Raw genomic sequence first — 22,063 nt, forward strand, 5'->3', positions numbered from 1 at the left:
TTGTTGAAGGCTGTGCGTCAGGGCTGGCAACTCGGTACGTAAAAATCTACTGCCAATCATTAGCGGACCGGAGTTCCGCTGTGGCGACCCCTAACCAGGAAAAGCCGAAAGATACAACAACAACAGGTATGCTAACCATGCCCTGCAGATTCTTCCCCAATGCTGAGAACTGTCTTGGATGCTGTTTTCAGCTGTCTGCATCGTTCTACAGTAGTTTACAGAATCTACTGCCAAAGGTCAGCTACAGCTTAATTCTTTTCCAGCTCTCTTAATCCTTTTTTTTTTTAAATCTTATTAACAGGGGTGATATTTACAGGGGAAAAGTTCACTGAGATTATAATAGAGTAGTTTTTATTCAACAAGATCTTGAACTCAAAAAATCTAAGAATGTACTGCCTAATGATAAAGCAAATTTATACTCAGCAGAGCTCAACAAACAGGCCAACCCTTTGTGTAATGCATAACACAAGCATGTTACAAAAGTAGAGATCTTTAAATAATGATTGCAACGAATAATCACAGTCCAGTTGTTAATCTTTAAACTGTTTGCATCACAGGGCATGTATTTGGGATATTCTTGACTTCAGCTGGACTTGATGATGCTATCCCATGGAAATCTATGTCACATAGTTACTAACAGAAAATTTGTAAAAAAAAAAACAGGAGCCTGAAGGCCCTTTCTTCTTCTTTTTTTTTTTTCTCAGTACCTCTTCTCTTAAACTGACTTTGCTACCAATAAGAAGCTGGCATGGTCCTGAAAAAAGAAACTAATGAAATGTGGAGGATGTTAACCCAAATGAAAAAAGAATTGGCTTTTCTAAATTTATTTTTGTTTACATTTAAAGCAGCAGCATAAAGAATACTATCTTAAGAATCTGATTTTCTTGTAATGACCATTGCTTCAATGCTTAGTAGTAAAACTTTGGGCCACACACACACACATATATATATATATATATATATATATATATATATGTATATATATATATATATATATATATATATATATATATATATATACATACACACATAAGCACAGCATAGTCATTCCAAAAATGTAAATGTGCAGATTCTGCACTCTAGCAGAAATATGCATTCTTCCTTTATTTAATTTAAATAGGGAAACAAAAAATACTCTAATAACATAACACTTTTTTCTATGAAATCACAAAGTTCACAGTATGTTGCTAAAATAGAAAAGATTATGTGAAATTACATTATATGCAAAATGTTTTAATAACATAACAGTTCAAGCAAGGCATTTTAAGGGGTAAATACTATGGCTGCAAGTCATAAATGCAGATATGATTAGCTCACATTCAGCAAGTTGACCTTAACTTGCTGTTTTGGTAATTCAGATTAAGAAACTGAATAGAGGTGGCAGTTGATCAGCCAAGGAGGAAAAGGGGCATCCTGGTGTGTGCTCTCCTTTCATCTTCCTGAACGGACAGAATCATCAACACCGGCAACTAGAGGTGTTTACAAGCATAGCTTCTCTATTACCTGTGCATATAAATGTGGATGGGACCAACATGGGACCACTGAATGCCACTACACACTAAAATAGCAAACACTGGGCAATGGATCTGTTAGCGTACCGCATCCACTGTGAATGAGCCACACATCAATTTCCCACAAGACATGTGGTCATTTAGAAATCAGTGTTTATCAAAACATGACTATAAACTTCATTCTACATAAACTGGTAGCATTCACTGACTTCAAGTGTCATTACTTAACTTAAATAAACCTAAACTTTTTTAAAGAAGACAGCTTAGCCACTCCTCGAAATCCTTACCAAACAATCTGCTCTGTTAGTAATACCATCCATGTTTGACTGCACCTGTCTATTAACATTATTATTGCTACAGTAAAACTGAAATATAACACTGGAATATAATCTTTTCCAGGATTTCTCTTTTCTGTTTTTTCCCTTCTTTATATACTATTTTTTGTGTGTTTTGTATGTGATAATTAACAGATGCTGCTTTGTACTGAATTGCATGACACCTTGTAAGACTTGTTAAATATGTAGCTTTTCTCCCAGGTCCTCAGCTGAAAAAGGGTCCTGTCATAGCCCAGTTGGACTTTCCCTTGAACATATGCTACTAAATACATAAATAAACACATAAAACTTAAATCAAGGATTCAGTCTCTTTGAAGGGGTGCATCCCCCAGTTCTCCCTAGTTACATGTCTTAACATTGCCATTTATAGGAAGTCTGATGCCAATAATGCCTATTTACACTTTGACAGCACTCATCCTAGACATGTAAAGAGAAATATAGTAAAAAGTCAGCCAATTCCTTTAGGAAGGCTCACTGTGCATGGTGATACATTTCTAAATTAAATTGAAGCTGTCAGCAATAAGTTTTGTTCAGAGGTTACCCCCAAAGAGTTAACAACTGCTGTGACTAAAGAAGTGTCTGATGGGAGAAGTTTGAGCTTAAACTTGTGTTAAGTTGCGATGCTGACTGTGGTGATGTGAGTTATTGCCAACTATGTCAGGAGAAGTAATGCGGTGGATGTGTAACATATGCCAAGACAGCTAGCTGGAATTTTGTAAAGAATTATATGTCATTTGTATATCAAACTGATTTGTACACATGCTTGTGTTAAAAAATGTATTTGTAATGTTGCTTGTATAAAAAATGAATCAACAGTGTGTCCCGATGGACAGAAAAGAAATATAAATTTATATCAGACTGTACTGCTGTAAATAGGATACTGGAAGAGAAGAGGTTAATCTCAGTCTAGCTAACTTTAAAAAATAGTAAGAAATTAAATTACTTAATTTAGGCCATAAAGATTGCATTTTACAGTTCTGACTGCAGCCAGAGATTAGCTGTCTGTGCCAGAGAATGGTTTATTAGCTCATGTAGGAAGAATGGAAATGTTTATTATTTTATGACTTCCTGAAGCTGCAACAGAGCTTAGCCAAGCTCTATGTGTGTGCATTATTGACACATACGTGTGAGATTCTGGGCCATTTGCTAGGAAAGAGGGTATTTTGGGAACTACAAGTGACCAGATGTATGTCATGTCATTCTGTAATCCATCACTGAAATGATGTTTTTTTAATACTAGATGAAACTGAAGTCTCAGAGCACTTTGTTTTTGAAACCTGATATAGAAGACCCCCTCACCTACTTCATCTTGCCTTGCTCTAGTAAGTGCCCAGGTAATAGTAATTCTTTAGATCATTTAGGAAAATATAGTGAGATTAGTTAAGTACTGTTTTTCTGTATCTCTGTGAATCTATTCATCTGTGTTACTTTAATATTTCCTGTGATTGAAACTCTGGTGTTTACTGTAAATAAGTATTTAGTATTTTCATATTATTTTATTACTTATTATTAAACATATTTAAACTTTTCATTGTGCCTGCTCTTTAGAGAATAATTTAACCTTTGAGAGTACTCATATCTATTTGGTGACTCTGTGGCCACTCCTGAAAGCCTTACTGCATTGGGCAAAAACTACCATTTGTACTAATATTAATTTCACTCAGTATAATTGGATACCCTTATAAAAGCCTTAGAGTAGCTAGCTTTAGAGTATCTAGTGGCAGCAACTACCTTAAAGTCTGGGAAGAAGGGAGCATAGCTAGTAAATCTGTGCCAGCATTTCCCAGATGTGTGTGTGTTTGTGTGTGTGCGTGAGTGTGTATACGCACATGAAAATCAAATCTCAAAGAGTGTGTGGGTCAGCTGTATGGAGCAGGGAGACAAAGTACTGGTTTCACAGAGAGGGTGCTGGATGACTTGGCGAGACACTTGGCTGAGTACTCACCTCTATAACTGTGCCAGTGGGGAGTCTTACTAGAGACCTGGTGGGAGACAGAGAGAGAAATCCAGACTCCAGACTGAGTATGTTCCCTGTGTGCTCTTAAGGGACATTATGCGTGATGCAGAGAGGTGCATTTGGAAATACTGTGAATATCTATTTTTGTTCCAAGTGAACTTCCCTCTCCAGTGTCAGTGGTGAGGATTCAGGCTCCTTGATCGTTGACCCAGAGAGAGGGCATCACACTGATTTTGGCTCAGGTTTAGACAATGAGGTGCCATGGCTTCACTCTTTTAGTTTGGGCTCAAAGGAAATAAAAAAGCTGCAACTAACAACTGGAATATTCTAGAAGCAGATGAATATATCAAAACTGTAGCTGGTGCTACACTTGTTATTGTCAATAACAGGAATTTTAATTTAAAGCCAGTATTAGAAGTTGAACACAATGGTAATAACTTCAAGAATATTAGCAAGAAGGTAGAAGGCACATATTCATGCAATTCTTGCAAACAATGCAGATTTAAAGCAAATTCTCCTTTTTTCTGTGAGAACACAAGTATAAGTTACAAAACTTTAGGCTACTTTAATTTTGGTTTGACTAGCACAGTATATGCCACATGGATTATTTCATGGGGTCTATATCACATAGTCGAACTGCAATAAGTTAGAATATGAAAATGTTGAACACGGAAGTTCGAAATGCAATAACTTTGAACACTCAGAACAGCGATTTGTTTCTCAGGGAAAAAAATCGCTGTTCCAGTACAAAACCAAAAAACACACATACACTATAAAATGTTCCTAATGTTGGGGGCTTCACCCGCACATACCCCAACGTGGGGGGCTGTGCCCCCCACCCTCCTACTTAAATATACCAACTCCGAGATCGCACCACAGTGGAGGAAATAGCAAAGCCGCAGAAATGGCTCACCGAATATTTTCCCTGGGAAATAATTTGGAAGTAACAAGTTTTTAAAGCTGCAGAGAACTCCCCAGCAGTGCAGGGCTACAATGCCTTCCATATGTTCAGGCCAGCTACTACACAGACAGGGACCAAAGATGGAGGTGTCTCAATCTATATCAACAACAAATTCACCTCAAGACTACTCCCAACAGGATGACACACTTGAGTTTCTCCAGATTTCCATAAGTGAAGTCCCATATCATATCCTTGAGAGCCACAGTTCACGCTCTGTGACCCAAATAACCCATAACTGGTACTTGGACTTACTAGAAGCCCTCACCATTTAACCCAATACCATATTCACAGGCAACTTCAACTACCCCTCTATAAACTGGGATACTTACACGACCTCATACTTATAGGTCCTGATAGTCTAGACTTTGTAAACACAAACACCATAGAACAGATAGTCTATACACCCACTAGGGGTGCAAACATACTCAACCTGGTACTCAAAAATATGCGAGAATGCTATTCCATCCCACCACCACCCCACCCCACCACCGTGTAGTGTATTCTCTGGTAGTTCCAGACCACAAAGTTGTCTCCTTCACAGTAAACTTCAATTCTGTGACCCCAGCTAACCCTACAACATTTAGGAAATATTGTAAGGCAAACCTCCTACTACTAAGAGATAACCTGTAAAAATGTCAATCCCCACCTCCAACCATGAGAACCCAGCTAACTGTGCAGAATTGTTCAGAAATACCCTGTACAATCATGTCAATAAATGCACAGAGCCAGCTGTGCCTACTAGAAATAATTCCAGAACTAACTCAAAAACAAATCTCCCTGGTGGAATCTAAATACAAACAGGTTGTACAATAAAAGATACAATAAAAAAAAAGTTATAAACACAATTCAGAAGTGCCACACGCAACTTGATAAAAACACTCTAATCAACTGAAACAAACAATTAAGAGAGCAGTCTAATAAAGTCATATTTGAGGTAATGATAGCCTCCCAGGCAAAAGACAACCACAAGGTTTCCTTTAGCTATGTCCAAAACCTCAAAGGCAGCACACAGCAGTGTGCAGAACTGATTGTAAATGCAGCCACATATACAGAACCAGAAGATACAGCAAATCTGATGGCCAACAAATTCAGCTCCAATTTTAACCCCCCTCTCCCCAGGCACCTCTTCATGAAATGCCATCAAACAACCCCCAGCCCAACTATCGCTAAGGAGCAGGTCCTAGATGCACTATCTAAGGCCAAAAATACTGCATTAGTGGGAACTTTAAGATCCCAGGATGCCTCCTAAATGCAATAATGTTTTAACCATAGCTTCCAAACAGGCTTTGTGCCATGCGAATGAAGAACTAAAAGTTCATCCCTCAGCAGAAGGGCAGCCATCAACAGATCTGAGAATTAGAGTCCCATAAGTCACTAGTTTCATATGCAAAGTTGTGGAAAGAATTATCAGGGTAGAATACGTGTACTCACCCTGCTAGATGTCTTTGAGAAGGTCACCAAGGCAATGGATGAGGACAAAATGGTGCATACTGCCTACCTTGACCCATTTAAGGCATTTGATACAATACCCTACTCGGGCATTGTAAACAGGCTCATGAATATAGGCATAAAACTATATGTTACACACTGGATAGACAGCAGGCTCTCAGATAGGATCCAGGACTTTAGGATGGGAGTGACAGCCTCACAAAGAGACTGGTCATTTGTGGAGTTACTCGAGGCTCTATTTCCTTGGATATCAAGGCCAATGTTAAGGGCCTCTGTCTGACCAAGTTTGCAGATGATTTCTAAACCAACAGCAGTCATGGAATTCCCCCCCAGATGATAACATCCTACAGGACAAATTATCACAGACAAATGACTGGTGGACCCTATCAGCACTGTCCTATCTAAGCCTCATACCATCAGAATTTTGGGTTCCTATTAAGTGATCTAAAGTATAAAACTTCGAACTCCACAAGATCGAACTTGCATGTTCAAAGTGTTATAATTCCGAACACAAAAAAAAAAGAAAGTAACTGTTGTAAGATGGGGCCAATCCCCCCTGCACCCCCCACACCCCCGCTCTTTAAATATACCAACTCCGAGATCACACTACAGTGCAGAAAGGGAATATTTCCCTTTACTGCACTGTAGTGCGATCTCAGAGTTGGTATATTTAAGTAGGGGTGGTGGGGGGTGCAAGGGGGCTTGCCCCCTGCTTACAGCAAGTAGTTGTGTTTCCTGTCATGTTTTAATTTTTTTATTAGGTATTCGATGTTATTGAACTTTGATGACATGGTGTCGACCACATCGTATTCGACATTCAGTAACTTTGAGTATCTAATATAGACCCCAGAATTTCTTATAGTATGATCAGTTCTTGTATTTAATGGAACACAGCAGTAAACATACATAGTGTTTAGGAATCATTGTACATCCAGAGTGTTCAACTGTGTGGGGGTGTCCATTCAAACAAGATGAACAAGTGCAAAACTCAGATACCCTAATCAATGATAACTGTAACGTTTAGAACAACATGCCTTTGTTTTAGGATCAGAATTGTCTCCCTAATGCACCAGGGCAAAAAAAAAACTGAACTCTTTCTTATTAAATGTCAATAAATAAATGAATTAATTAAATCTTGCATTGTTTTGGTGATTTCTGTACTTCATTCTTATCCCACAATCTGTGAATCTGTGTCAATCTGATGGTACGGCACTGGAACAAGTATATGTGAGCACTAATCATTTTGTTTGGGCCTGTAACAGTGAATCCCTGGCATAAACAGTATTAGAAGAGCTCAACTTCACAGAAATGAATGACAAATGCATGACAGCTCATCTGGCAGGATGATAAAAAGCAAATTATGGTTAAAGATTATTTACATTATACCCAACAGGGAGAAAAATGAGCAGACTAAGCAAATGTGGGTCCAAAGTACTTTCAAAGTACATTTTTTGTCTTTTTAAGGAAATGCATTCACATGTGAAAGTAATTCTGGCCTATGATGGAAGTTCATAGGTTCATAGGTAGGTACTAGGCTATTGGCCCTAGGGCCTATATAAGCCTAGCCAAAGGTACCCTGGCTTTCGCCACCCAAGAAAATTATTTTCCTGTGCCACTGTCGAGCAGAGCCACAGAAGTGATCCCCGGGGTGAATTTCCTATCTACCATCCAATCATCTTGAAGAGCACTGATGAGGAGCTTTGTTTGATATAGATAGGTAGTTTGTTCCAGAGTATGGGAAGTCTCTGGGACAGGAATATATCCCTCCAGCATATTCTGTTTATTGTGGTGACAAGGTTTAGGTCCCTAGACCGTGTAGCTCGTAGGGATTGGGTTTTCTTTAAGTGGAGCATGTCTAAAAGCTCTGGGTTTGACATAGCTTTGTGTGTTAGGCAGAGATCGCCTCTGAGTAGGCGATATGCAACGGAGTAAAGCTGCGTTTTTTTGAGACGGTCTGCATAGGGCATCTGTTTGAGACCAGTAATCCTCTTTTTGAGGTATTTCTGTGGCCTTTCCAGTTGTTGTAGATATCTTGTGAGGTACATACCAAAAGGGGCATTGTACTCTATAATGAGTGACGAGTAGAGGGGGACAATGACCTCTTTTTTCCTGGATGAGAAACCTTTTGTGATGAGGTGTGCCACGTAGAAGAATTTCCTGACTACTGTGGCGATGTGATTATCAAAGGAGAGACTACTGTCCATCTGTGTCCCAAGGTCTCTTATCACACTTTCAGTGTTAAGTAGACTACCGCCTATGCGGTAGTTCATTGTTACTGAGTTTTTACCAAAAGGGATGACAATGCACTTTTTGGCATTGAGCTTGAGGCCATGGCTTTGACACCAGGCATCTGTCTCAGCAAGGCCCTTTTGTAGGATGTCCACATCTTTTGGAGTTTTGATTATGGCACCTAGTTTGCAGTCATCTGCGAACTTCGTTAGCCAAAGACCTTCTGTGTTGGCCTGTACTTCAGAGAAGTAGATACCAAATAGGAGAGGACACAGGAACGAACCCTGTGGTACTCCACTTGTCACTGCTCTGAAGTTGGATTTGGAGTCTGCTACTTTCATGGTGTGGGTTCTGTCAGTGAGCTAGTTGGCAACTCTTGTGACATAGGGATTTATACCTAGTTTAGTGAGTTTATCTATAATTCCAGAGTGGGGGATGGTGTTGAAAGCCTTGGCGAGATCTAGATAGGCTGTGTGAACCACCTTACCCTCATCTACTGCTTTGGTGACTGCTTCAAAGAAGTCTATCAGGTTTAGAAGACATGATCTGCCTTTTACAAACCCGAACTGGGTGGGGTCCTGAGTTTGGAGATTGCCAGTGTCATTGTTTATAAGTTCTATGATGATACGTTCCATAGCCTTGCAGACCAGGCTCATTAGGCTAATGGAGTGGTAGTTTCTGGGGTCTGTGGTGGCTCCCCCTTTATGGAGTGGGATAACTGTCACTGTGTGCCATTCAGTGGGCACATAGCCTGAGGTGAGGCTATGATTGAACATGGTACTTAGGTGGGGTGCCAGTTCATTCTGTAGTTCATGTAGAACACAGCCTGGGATGTCGTCATGTCCCATGGATGCTGTGTTCTTGGCTTTGGATGGTGTGTTTTTTACCTGTGCAGCCGTGATTACAGGAACTTTGCATTCTTCTGGTATAGAGATGGGAAGACAGGGGGGTAAAGTTAGCACTGAACCTATCTGCCAGTATGTTGGCAATATCAGTTGGTTCTGTATATTTAGTGTCATTGTGCTGTAACTCAAAGCAGATCTGAGTTTTGCCATTGAGATTCTTGACATAGCTATAGAATGTTTTGTGGTTGTCTTTAGAGTCAGTGGCGATTTTGTTTTCATAACTAGCTTTGGAGGATTTTATGAGGGATCTCAGCTTCTTACTGAGGCTGACCAGGGAGTTTCTCCAATCATGGGATTTTACTCTTTTTTGCAACAGTTTCTTTCTTCTGTTGTAGAGTTTGTTTATGGCAGGGGACCACCAGATTGGCTTCCTTTATTTGGAGGATAGCATCTTGGTTCTGTTAGGGATTGCACAATCCATGCACTCATGTAAGTGCTTATAAAGTACATTTGTGTAGGATTCAGCAGTCATACCTCTACTGTCCGTCAGCATGGGTGTCGTGAAGTTTGCCACTTCTGTCTTAAGAAGTGTGAAGTTGGCTTTGGAGAAATTTTTTACTGTGGTTTCCTTAATGGGGGGTAGGGGAGGGATGTGGATGTCTAGGGTGATTAGCTTGTGGACGGATCTGACCAACGAGGAATTGACCTCTGGTGTGGAGCACCGGTTGCCCATGTTGGTAATAACCAGGTCTAGGATATTGCTGCCCTCGGTGGGGTTGTAGATAAGTTGATCCATGGCATTGGAATTTAGGAATTCCAGAAAATGTTGAGCACAAGAGTTGGTACATGAGTAGTTTTGCCAGTTAATGGTAGGGTAGTTGAAATCACTCATTATTAGGGTGTTAGGTTGTACCCTAATATTTTCCAGTGTATTATGAAATGAGGAGTGGGAATCCTGGAGCATGGTGGGGGATCTGTTGCAAGCCACAATTTGGACTGCGGTCTTGCCCAGAGTTAGTTGGACTTGGATAATCTCGGATGCATTATGCAGAGTAACTAGCCTGGAGGTGTGGATATCCTTAATGAATATGGACACGCCTCCGCCTTTAGTGTTTCGGTCCAGGTTAGGTGGCCAAAAGGTGTGGTATGAATTATAGCCTGGTAATGCAGAAGTACTCTCTGGAGCCTTGAACCAGGTCTCTGTCATTGCACAGATGTTGATGTTCTCCATTTTAAGGAGTGCCTCGAGTGAGTGCATTTTGAGGTTTAGACTTCTAGCATTGAGTAGCAATACCCTCAGATTCTTCTTGTCTGTACCTGTTAGGGTGGTGAATTTGTCATTTGAACCTTGCCTAAAAAAGGCACTATAGGAGTGGCTAGAGCCTTAGCCAGTATCCGGAATCCCAGGGGCGACAGGTGCAGGCCATCTCTGGCAAAGCATCGTCATTTGTCGATCACGTCATCCCAGGCAGACAGATACTGGATCCCCTTAGAATGACACCAGAAGCTTAGCCAATTGGTGAAGTCAATCATTTTGTCCTTGTACTGTGGTATCATACTGGGTGATGGCAGGATGCTACTCAGGGCTAGGGTCATATCTACTTGGGCTACAAGATCGGACAGCTCCTCCATGTCCCTTTTCATGTAGTCCAAGGAGGTACGTCTCAGGTCATTCACACCAACATGGACAATGACAGAGTCATATTTGTACTTGTTGTGGAGTCACCTGAGTGCATGCATTATGTGGCGGACCCTGGCACCTGACAGGCAGCTGACAGTAACTTTCTCCTTGTTTAGCCTGGTGAGTGGAACATCAATGTGCCTGACTATAGAGTCACCTAAGACTAGAGTTTGTTTATGGCAGGGGACCACCAGATTGGGTATGTTGTTATGCCTTATGGGCTGTGGTTGAGTGGCACACTGTGTTTGTGGGCTATGTGTCATTTGGGTTGTGTTGGGGGGTGGAGGTTGCTTGTGTTTCTGCTTTGGAGGTCCCTGTTGCTTGGACAGGTTTTTACTGAGAGCCTCCGCGAATGTAGGTGTGTGTTTTGTGTTTCTCTGTGTGTGTTTTGGTGGTGTAGGTTTTGAATGACTATGTGCTGAGTGTGGTGTGGTGCAAGTGTTTACCTTCTCCTCTTGACTGTCTAGTCCAGTCTTGGGTGAAGAGAGCTTTGCTTCCAGTTTGGCTATATAAGTGCATCTCTCACAGGTTGTAGTGTTGGGTGGTAGGAGGAGAGGGTTGTCTGTGTACATTGCCCCAAGATGCCCAGACTCATCAGGTAGACAGGAGAAAACATTGGGAGCTGACCTTTAGACATGCCTGGGTAGGTGCTTATTTGTTAAGTACTAGAAACTGTTTTTCTCTAGACAGTGAGGAAAGTTGAGTGCTGTAGTAATTTGTAGCTTATTTAGTGCTTACAATAAGTTCTGAACAAGTGCTGAGCTCAAAGAAACAGACTTGAGTGCTGAAACAAAAAACTGGCTAGTTACCAATTTACCAATAAATAACAGCAAGTCTTTTGCAATGATGTACTGATGTATACAATAATCCAGTGAGATAACTGTTTCTTAAAAGCAATGTTTGGGTGACTATTGCAAGCCCCAGGTGAATAATGAAAAAAGAGGATTTCTGTCTGTTTAACTTCTCTTGCCCACCTAGATAATACATACTAACCCTAACCCTACACTTCAACTTAAAAAAATCCCTTCCTGTAATACTATCTGATGGTAAGGCAGCAGAAAGCACCCCTGCACTACCAGGCTATAACTCATTCCACACCTACACACCTCCAGACTAGTAGCCCAACATAACGCATCTGAGATACTTCAGGTGCAGCTAACATTGGGTAAGATAGCAATTCAGGTCGTAGCCTGCTATAGGTCCCAACCCATGTCCCAAGACTCACACTTCACGTTCCTAAGCACCCTGGAGAATATTAGGGTCCAACTTAAGACTGTCATACTGGGCAACTTCAACCACCCCTCCATTAACTGGGAAAACTACTCATGTACCAATACACTTGCCCAACGTTTCCTGGAATTCATTAATTCCAATGCCCTGGACCAGCTAATTCTTACCCCCACTAGAGGTAGCAACATCCTTGACCTGGTCATTACTAACATGGGCGACCATTGCTCTATACCAATAGTCAACTCCTCTCTGGGTAGATCCGACCACAAACTAATCACCTTGGAAATCCACATCCCTCCCACCCACCCTTCAAAGGTAACCACCATGAAAAACTTGTCCAAAACTAACTTTGGGCTCCTAAAAACAGATGTGGCTAACTTCACGACACCCATGCAAATGGAGAGCAGTTGCATAACCACCGAATCATACACCAATGCACTGTATGAATACGTACACAAATGCATAGATCTCGCCATACCCAACGGAACCAAGACGCTCTCCTCCAAAAAAGGAAGTCAATCTGGTGGTCCCCTGCTATAAACAAACTCTACAACAGAAGGAGGAAACTGATGTGGAATAAGGTGAAATTCTAAGACTGGAAAAACTCCCTTATCAGCCTCAAAAAAATGTTGAGATCCCTCATCAAATCCTCTAAAGCTAGCTATGAAAACATAATTGCAGCAGATAGTAAAGACAACCACATGGCCTTCTATAGTTATGTAAAGAATCTCCACGCAATACTCTGAGCTGCTCACAATGGTACCTCCTATACCGAGCCAACAGATATTGCCAATATACAGGCTGACAGATTCAGTGCCATCTTTATCCCTCTCTTCCCCCCAAGGGGACCAGTCACAATACCAGTAGATTGCCAGGCACCCAGCACAGGTTAAGACAGCACTGTCCAAGGCCAAGAATACAGCTTATATGGGACCTGACAATATCCCTGGCTATGTTCTACATGAACTACAGCATGAACTGGCATCTCACTTGTGTGCCCTGTTCAATCACAGCCTCACCTCAGGCTTTATCCCTACCAAATGGCACACTGGTACAGTCATCCCTCTCCATAAAGGAGGAGCGACTACAGACCCTGGGAACTATCGCTCCATTAGCCTGACGAGTCTTATATGCAAAGCTATGGAACGCATCATCATGGACCTAATAATCTAGGATACAGGGAATCTCCAAACTCTGGATCCCACACAGTTTGGTTTTGTGAAAGGTAGATCATGCTTGCTCAACTTGGTCAACTACTTTGAGTCAGTCACCAAAGCTGTGGATGAAGGCAAGGTGGTTGATACAGCCTACCTTGATCTGACCAAGGACTTTGATACCATTTCCCACTCAGGAATCATAGAAAAACTCACTAAGCTAGGCATCAACCCCTATATCACTAGGTGGGTTGCAAACTGGCTCACAGGTAGAACCCACAGTGTGAAAGTTGCTGACTCCAAGTCAGACTGCTGACCAGTCACGAGTGGAGTCCCACAGGGTTCAGTCCTGGGTCCTCTCCTGTTTGGTATCTACTTCTCTGTAGTCCAGACTAACACGAAGGCACTCTGGCTGAGAAGGTTCGATGACGATTGCAAGTTGGGAGCTATTTTAACTCCCCAAGTGATGTTGACATCCTACAGAAAGGCCTCACTGAGACCAACAACTGGTGTCAGAACTATGGCCTTAAGCTCAAAGCCAAAAAATGTGTCATCATCACCTTTGGGAAAACTTGGTTCCCATGAATTACCACATCAATGGTAGTCCACTGAACACAGAAGGCATTATAAGAGATCTGGGAACACAGATTGACAGCAACCTCTCTTTGACCACCACACTGCCACTATGGTCAGAAAGTCTTTTTACGTGGCACATCTCATTACTAAGGGTTTTACATCCAGGAAGAAAGAGGTCATAGTCTCCCTCTGCCCTTCCCTCATTACATTGAGTACAATGCCCCATTTGGCATATACCTCACTAAACACCTGCAGCAACTGGAGAGGCCACAAAAGTACCTCACAAAGAGGATCCTAGGCCTTAAACAGTTGTCCTATATGGACAGACTAAAAAAACTCCAACTATTCTCTGTCTCATATCGTCTACTTAAAGGGGATCTCTGCTTGATTTACAAAGCCATGTCTGACCCAGCTCTGTTAGAAATGCTACATCTAAAGAAATCCAAATCCCTCCACACCAGACGCTCCAGAGACCTCAACCTCATTACCACAATCAACAGAACATGCTGGAAGGACAGGTTCACAACCCAGAGATTGCCCATGCTATGGAATAGACTTCCCATACATGTCAAGCAGAGCACCTCACTGGCCCTCTTCAAGAGAAATCTTGATGAGTGGATGGGAAATAGAAAATTCACCCCAGGGATCACTCCAGTGGCTTTACTCGACAGAGGCACTGGGAACAAAGGTCGGGTGGCATGATGCCAGGGTAATCATATGAGCTAGGTTTATAAAGGCCCCAGGGCCATTAGCCTAGTACACACATATGAACCTATGAACTAGCACTACACAAAACACACTCAGACACACAAACATGCACTAAAATGCACCAAATCAACTTTACATCTATCCTCTTACCTAACCTTTACCAAAACATTCTTTCTCACACACACACACCCTAAAGCTACAGCCTTACTTAAGTCATATCCTTACCCTAACAACCATACATATAAACATATGCACTCCCGCCTCTTCCCAGCCCCCACTTATTTGTATTGACAAAACATGCTCTTGAGACTTCAAACATTCAAAAATGTGACTGCTTAACAGTCTCTACCATCCCTTGAATTTAATCACACAAATGTACATTTGATAAAATGCAGGGGAACCATATATGCATACAGTGGATATAAAAAGTATACACACCCCTGTTAAAATACAGTTTTTTGTGATATAAAAAAATGAGACCACACTAAAGCATTTCAAAACTTTTCCCACCTTTAATGTGACCTATAACCTGTACAATTCAATTGAAAAGCAAACTAATCTGTTAGGGGAAAAAAATTAAAAATAAAAAACATACAATACTCTGGTTGGATAAGTGTGCACAATTTTAAACTAATACATTGTTGTGTGTGCACACCCTTAAACTAATACTTTGTTGATGCACCTCTTGATTTAATTACAGCATTCAGTCTTCTTGGGTACACACCTGCCATGAATTAAAGAGACTCTGATTAACCCCAAATAAAGTTCAGCTGTCCTAGAAGGATTTTCCTGACATTTACTCAGTTGCCTGCTACATCAAAAGCCATGGTTCGCAGAGAGCTTACAAAGCATCAAAGGGATCTCATTGTTGAAAGGTATCAGTCAGGAGAAGGGTACAAAAAACTTTCCACAGCACTGGATATATCATGGAACACAACGAAGACAGTCATCAGAAAGTGGAGAAAATATGGGACAACAGTGATGTTGCAAAGAACTGGATGTATCACCAAAATTGATGAAAAGACAAGATGAAAACTGGTCAGGGAGGCTGCCAAGAGACCTACAGCAAAACTGAAGGAGCGGCAGGAATTTCTGGCAAGTACTGGTTGTGTACTACATGTGACATCAATCTCCAGTATTCTCCATAAGTCTGGACTATGGAGTAGGGTTGCAAGACGGAAGCCTTTTCTTACACAAAAAAACATCCAGGCCTGGCTAAAATTTGCAAAACAATACATCAAGTCTCCCAAAAGCATGTGAGAAAATGTGGTATGGTCTGATGAGATCAAGGTTGAACTTTTTGGCCACAATTCCAAAAGGCACATTTGGCGCAAAAACACTTTGCATCACCAAAAGAACACCATCCCCACGGTGAAGCATGGTGGTGGCAGCATCATGCTTTGGGGCTGCTTTTCTTCAGCTGGAACTGGGGCTTTAGTCAAGGTGGAAGGAATTATGAACAGTTCCAAATACAAGTCACTTTTGGCCCAAAACCTTCAGGCTTCTGCTAGAACACTGAAGATGAAGAGGAATTTCACCTTTCAACACAACAATGACCCAAGCATACATCCAAATCAACAAAAGAATGGCTTCACCAGAAGAAAATTAAAGTTTTGGAATGACCCAGCCACAGCCCAGACCTAAATCCAATAGAAAATCTATGGGGTGACCTGAGGAGGGCTGTGCACAAGAGATGCCCTTGCAATCTGACAGATTTGGAGCACTTTTGCAATGAAGAGTAGGCAAATATTGCCAGGTCAAGATGCGCCATGCTGATAGACTCCTACCCAAAAAGACTGAATGCTGTAATTAAATCAAAAGGTGCTTCAACAAAGTAATAGTTTAAGGGTGTGCATACACAAAAAGTATTAGTTTAAGGGTGTGCACACTTATGCAACCAGCGTATTGTATGTTTTGTATTTTTTCCCCTAACAGATTTGTTTGTTTTTCAATTGAATTGTACAGGTTATAGGTCACATTAAAGGTGGGAAAAGTTTTGAAATGATTTATTGTGGTCTCAGTTTTTTTATATCACAAAAAACTGGCATTTTAACAGGGGCGCGTAAACTAATATCCACTGTATGCCTCCCTAGCCATCTGTCTATCACACACACACACATTTAGGATTGAGGATGCACTTTGGAACAGAGCCCTTGCAGAGGCAGAATCAGTTCATCCTTTTAAAAAGCTCTGTACTAACTACACAGTGTTGCAAATGTGGCCAGAGGGCTTTCAAAAAATAAAAAGAAAGAAAGAAAAAAGAAAAAACATGTAGAAATCTGCCATAACAAATCTGCACAGATTTTCTGTCCCATGTAGTTGTGATACCATCTATGTAAAGTACTGCATTACAAATGGGCTATGGTGCCTTGATGAAAGACTACTTACAACTACCATCCCTGCTTATGGATAGGAAAGAACCAGACAGGATGTTCATTGAATCTTTCTATCTTTAAACTACTAGGTTACTGTTACAGGTCAAACACAAAAAAATGCTTTTTTGGCAAATCACATGTGATAAGTTAATGCACATGTCGCTTAGAAATGACACAAAACTAAAACATTCACTTCTATACAAAAATTCAAAATTCACAAAAAAAATTATCTATTTTTATTATGGCATGCAAAGATGAGCCCACTGTTGCCACAATGTTTTTTTTTTTTTTTGGCTTTAACAAAGGAAATGGTACTGTACAAAACTATACCCAAATGCTGTTTAGCCTGACACTACCATACTGCATCGGAGCAACTTTCAGCACAGCATTTTTGGCATAAGCGATAAGAAAAGGCTAACTGCCTTCTCATTTCATACACGTTATAGGTTAAGTCCAGCAGTACAGGATAAACTATTTACTTCACTTGGAATTATTTGAAAATTAGAGCCTTAGACTATAACTTACATAGGTAAATGTAACTCAAAGAGTGATAACTCCTGTTAGACAGATACAGGCATGATGACCAAACTGGCTTACTGCAGTAAACAAGCTCACCATTGACATTTCAGAGGAGGAGACAGCAATGGTACATCTGTGACAGTAAGAATAACACATTACCATCAATTTTTCTTAATCTATGATGGCCTCCTATTATTTCTTTATCATTAGAAAAAGCCATGGGATTAGCAGTGTAACCTTGCAGTAAGAGCTGAAAAAACAGATCTCTTTAAACTGTAAAAGCTATTTTATTTTTATTCAAAATATGTGCAGGATTGCTGGTTAAAGTAACATAATGTAACTACTGTGGCACAGCTGATATACATTTAATTATACTGCTATGTTTGATTTCTAGGGAAGCTGAAACATGTCACTTATCCTTTCCATACTTAAAGAATGCACCTAGAGACAGTTTTGGTTCCCAGTCAGAAAGTTTCTTTTATTCAATCTTTTCTATCCATGTGCTCTTCCAAAATGCTATAGATTATTTACAGAAGTTCCAGAGCTGTCTACATCTCAAGCAAGATGTTTAGATAATCAAGCCTCATAATTCTTGTAGACCTAGATAACTATAACTGTTCCTATCTTCATGTAACATGCCCTGGTTGAAGGTCACACTGACTACGTCATCAGAACGATTACATTAACAGCAGGTCTTTACGCTTCAAGCAGAGGACTATGACTTTACAATCTCAATAATGAACAGGAAAATAATGTTATTAGGATAACAATGCAAAACTGAAACTGGTGAGGAATTTTATGATGCATCCTTCTGGAGAATCTCCAAAATAAGGTTTTCAGCTTCAACAAGAAAAAGGTCTGCAATGCTTTAAAATATATATGTTTTCTGTTGCCAGAAACTTCCTCAATGTAGGTTTTTACATGTGTTTTGAAACATATTATATTGGTGTCCTTTTATTAGGCTCCTCCATTAAGCATTACTTGGGAACTAACAACCATCTTATGTTCTACTCAGATATATCTCTGATATTATCAGTGATATAAGAGGAAGGTTGTAATGTGTTCCTTACAGTGTAGCTCTGAAGGTGGCAGGGAATTTACCTTGGTACAAACAATCAGTGTTCTCTGCCTGGGTCTTTAAATAGTGGGGTATGCATCTCTGGTGTTAGTAGTAATCAAAAATTCAGCTGAGCAACTGTATTACAAATCAGTGGTAGCATGCAGCTGGAAGGTTCCCTTACTAGGAGCAGACAGCATGTGGCTACTCAAGCAGAGCAAAATGATAAAACATACTGAAAATGCTATACATAAAGACATTAAAACAATAAAGTGACATTAATTTAGCTTCTTGTACACCCAGAAACATTTGAATCAATGGCATTATTGTTTGCAGCAAACATTTTCATCTTTAATTTTCATGACATATGACTGAGTCTTACAAAGAGACTGTGCAATGAAACAATATCTGCAGCTACAGTCTCTATAAAGAATAGTTAGAGTTTGATCTCACATACTGAACAGCTTAAGAGAATTGTGTACTGTACCTGTTGTTTGAAGAGCTGCAATAAAGTCTTTGATTACAATGAAGACTTCCAAACTGTGGACAAGAAAGAAGCTGTATTTTCTGCGGTCTGATACATGCCTGTGGTCTAAGCCATGTCTGTTCAAAGGCAAGTCCATGCAGCACAGAACGGAGCTGCAAAACACACCTTGCCATCATGTTGCCAAAAACCAGGTATGAACGATAAGGGTCTGCAAAGTTATTGTACCACTTAGGTTACACAAGGCAAATACAGCAGAAACAAGTGCTCAGATAAGCTAGTATATCCAGGAGGAGGAGCCTAACATTAGCCAGTACAAATGACTAGAGCAGCTTAACTTTCATCTCTGTGTTGTCACCTGACTGCAAAAAAAGAAAAAAAAAAAACTTGCTGTTTCTAGGAAATGTGTAAGAATTTGTGTAGAAAACTTAGTGTACTACAGTGGCAACATTCATACAGAGGTAGTTGTATGACTGTATAACACACGTTGATGCACAAGCAACCAGACACTGGTTGTCTCTAGATTTAGTAAACCATGGCAAACAACTGTGCCTATAGCATGTAGCTTCACAGAAGTGTTACAGCAATGCAGCGTCAGCAGTACATTTTGAAAGTGTGCATTTTATTACCTACTGTCAGTCTGTAAGACAACAGTGCTGCCTATATTATTAACAAGAAAATGTTTATTTTTGTACAGTAATAAATTCTCTACATGGCACATATATTCTGCACACCTTCATGTGCGTAAGTCTCAACAAATTAACTCAGCTGTTTGTATTTCTGTTTATTCCTGTCATCCCCCTTCATGTATGAAAATAAACCTAAGTATGTGGTTCAAAGTTTCACTAAACCCAATAAAAAGCATATGGCATGCAGGATAAAATCAAGCACAAAGTCTGTGTTTAGTTACATATTTCAACTACATGACTTTTCGCTGTCCAAAAGTCTTGCATAAAAACAAGCAACTGTACTTTTACTCTTCAGGCTCTTTAATTCTATGACACATTTCTTCAGGCAATTATGGAGACAAGTTGGTGACCAAACTTTAACTGTAAGCTGGAAATCTTTCTAAAGCAGAGAATAAAATGGAGTGAAAAGTTTAATAGAATATAATTTGTTTATTATGTTTCTTTTAAGAGACTGATTTAAACTATTAATGGTGTGCTCACTGCTGGTCAGTCTGACTTGATTAATAATTCTTAAAAATGCTTGTCATAAAGTCTGGCATCAAGACAATTGTAACATTGCGGTACTATCTTTGATATATTACCTTTTATTTGGTTTTACTTCCATTGTATTTATGCCTATTCCTAATAATCAATGGACCATAATAGTAAAGGACCCTTTGGCCAAGTCAGTTAATCCAGTTAACATTCATTCAGTCACTCTCTGATACCTAATTTATTCTATTCAGAGCTGCAGGGCAGCAAGAACCTGTCCTGGAGCATAGGGGATGTAAGGCAGAGAATCAGTTTTGATGGGATCCCAGTCCATTTCTGGATAAATGGATGCATGTATATTACTCTCACTCAAACACACACACACACACACACACACACACACACACACACACACACACACACACGCTTAGGACCAATTCATCCAGCATCATGCCTTTGGGATGTAGGATGAAACTAGAGCATCCACAGAAAACCCACTCAGACACAGGGAGAACTGGTAAGTGATAGTTATTGAACTACAGGTTGTATAAAAAGGTTTATAAAGTATAGAAATTCATTAATGCTAATGAAGTTATCATTTGTTAGTTACATTAAACCCAAACTTGAGTGTGGAATAACAATATGAGAATCTTATACTAAAACAGGCATGAGAAAACTGGAAGGAGTACAGCGGAAATATACCAAGGGTATCCACGGATGTGAAAATTTAAGTTATTATGAAAGACTAAAATTTTGAACTTGTGCAGTGTCTCTTATTTATATTTAAGAGGGAATCTTATTCAGGTATATGTGAATGGGCATGCCTTTGTTGAAGGTTGGGCGTCGGGCTGGCACCTCGGAACCATAAAAATCGGCTGCCGATCATTAGCGGACCGGAGTTCCGCTGTGGCGACCCCTAACTGGGAAAAGCCGAAAGAAAAGCAACAACTTGTTCAGTTATATGGGGCATTTAGAGACAACTACCTCTAGGAATGTTTGGGGTTATCAGAAAGTAGTAGAGAATCATCAGACAACCTTTGTACAAAATTCTATAGGAATGAGAAGTGTACTAACTGGTTCTCTGAGAGCAGCTGATGCATAGAATAGACTACCGAATTACATTAAAGCAAGCACTCATTTAGATATTTTTAAGAAAAGCCTGGACACTTATTATGGGAACAACTGTTTTGGTATATTGGCAAGCCAGAATGGTATTAATGACAATGCTTGAAATATCTGAATGTATGTATGAATGCATGTAACAAGCAAACTCCACACAAAAGGCAACAATGCCAGTCGCTGTGCTACTGTGCCACACTTTCCTCCAAGCAACTAACAGAAAAATTAATAAAAACAAGATACAAGTAAAATTATTCATGACTTGTGTGGGGATGGTTTCGCAAATCCTGCTTGCTCTTATCCACTGTCTAATGTTCAGTACAGGTTATATAATATCCAGTACAGTGGATGAGTTAGCTGATGGATTGTGAGTGGTTAGCTCCTTCTCCCATACCTTCCACTGACATTTTATTCCACATGTGCCTTGATAATGCAGTGTGCCTCCTCATCCTCCTGCAAGGGTTATATGTCCAGGGCCACTAGTATTATGTCGTACTCCATGTTTCCCACTCCCCTTGTCAATTCTAGAGTCATTTCAGTTGTAATGCATTTCAGCATTCTGTTGGTCTTTGTCATTGCCTTCTTGCACTGTACAACATGACTCAGCCTGGAAGTGATTATAACACTCAGATGCTTCTCTCCTTTGTGTACCCTAGTCATCCATTAACTTGCTACACCAAAGTGGATAGCCTTGTACTTTTTCACACTGAACC

At 40.3% G+C, this 22,063-nt stretch overlaps 1 protein-coding gene across 1 annotated transcript in view; it reads right to left on the minus strand.

Annotated features, from left to right (window-relative positions):
* The window catches only part of LOC122790120 (adrenodoxin-like), a 321,113-nt gene extending 301,777 nt beyond the window's left edge, over positions 1-19,336 (minus strand). The window contains exon 1 of the mRNA XM_044057695.1: positions 19,075-19,336. Coding sequence (XP_043913630.1) covers positions 19,075-19,250 — 176 coding nt within the window. The 5' untranslated portion in view covers positions 19,251-19,336. The remainder of the gene's footprint in view (positions 1-19,074) is intronic.
* Positions 19,337-22,063: the final 2,727 nt, after the last annotated feature.

This window comes from Protopterus annectens, chromosome 15.part0 (assembly GCF_019279795.1).
Source record: "Protopterus annectens isolate FY-2018-M chromosome 15.part0, PAN1.0, whole genome shotgun sequence".
Classification (NCBI taxonomy): domain Eukaryota; kingdom Metazoa; phylum Chordata; order Ceratodontiformes; family Protopteridae; genus Protopterus; species Protopterus annectens.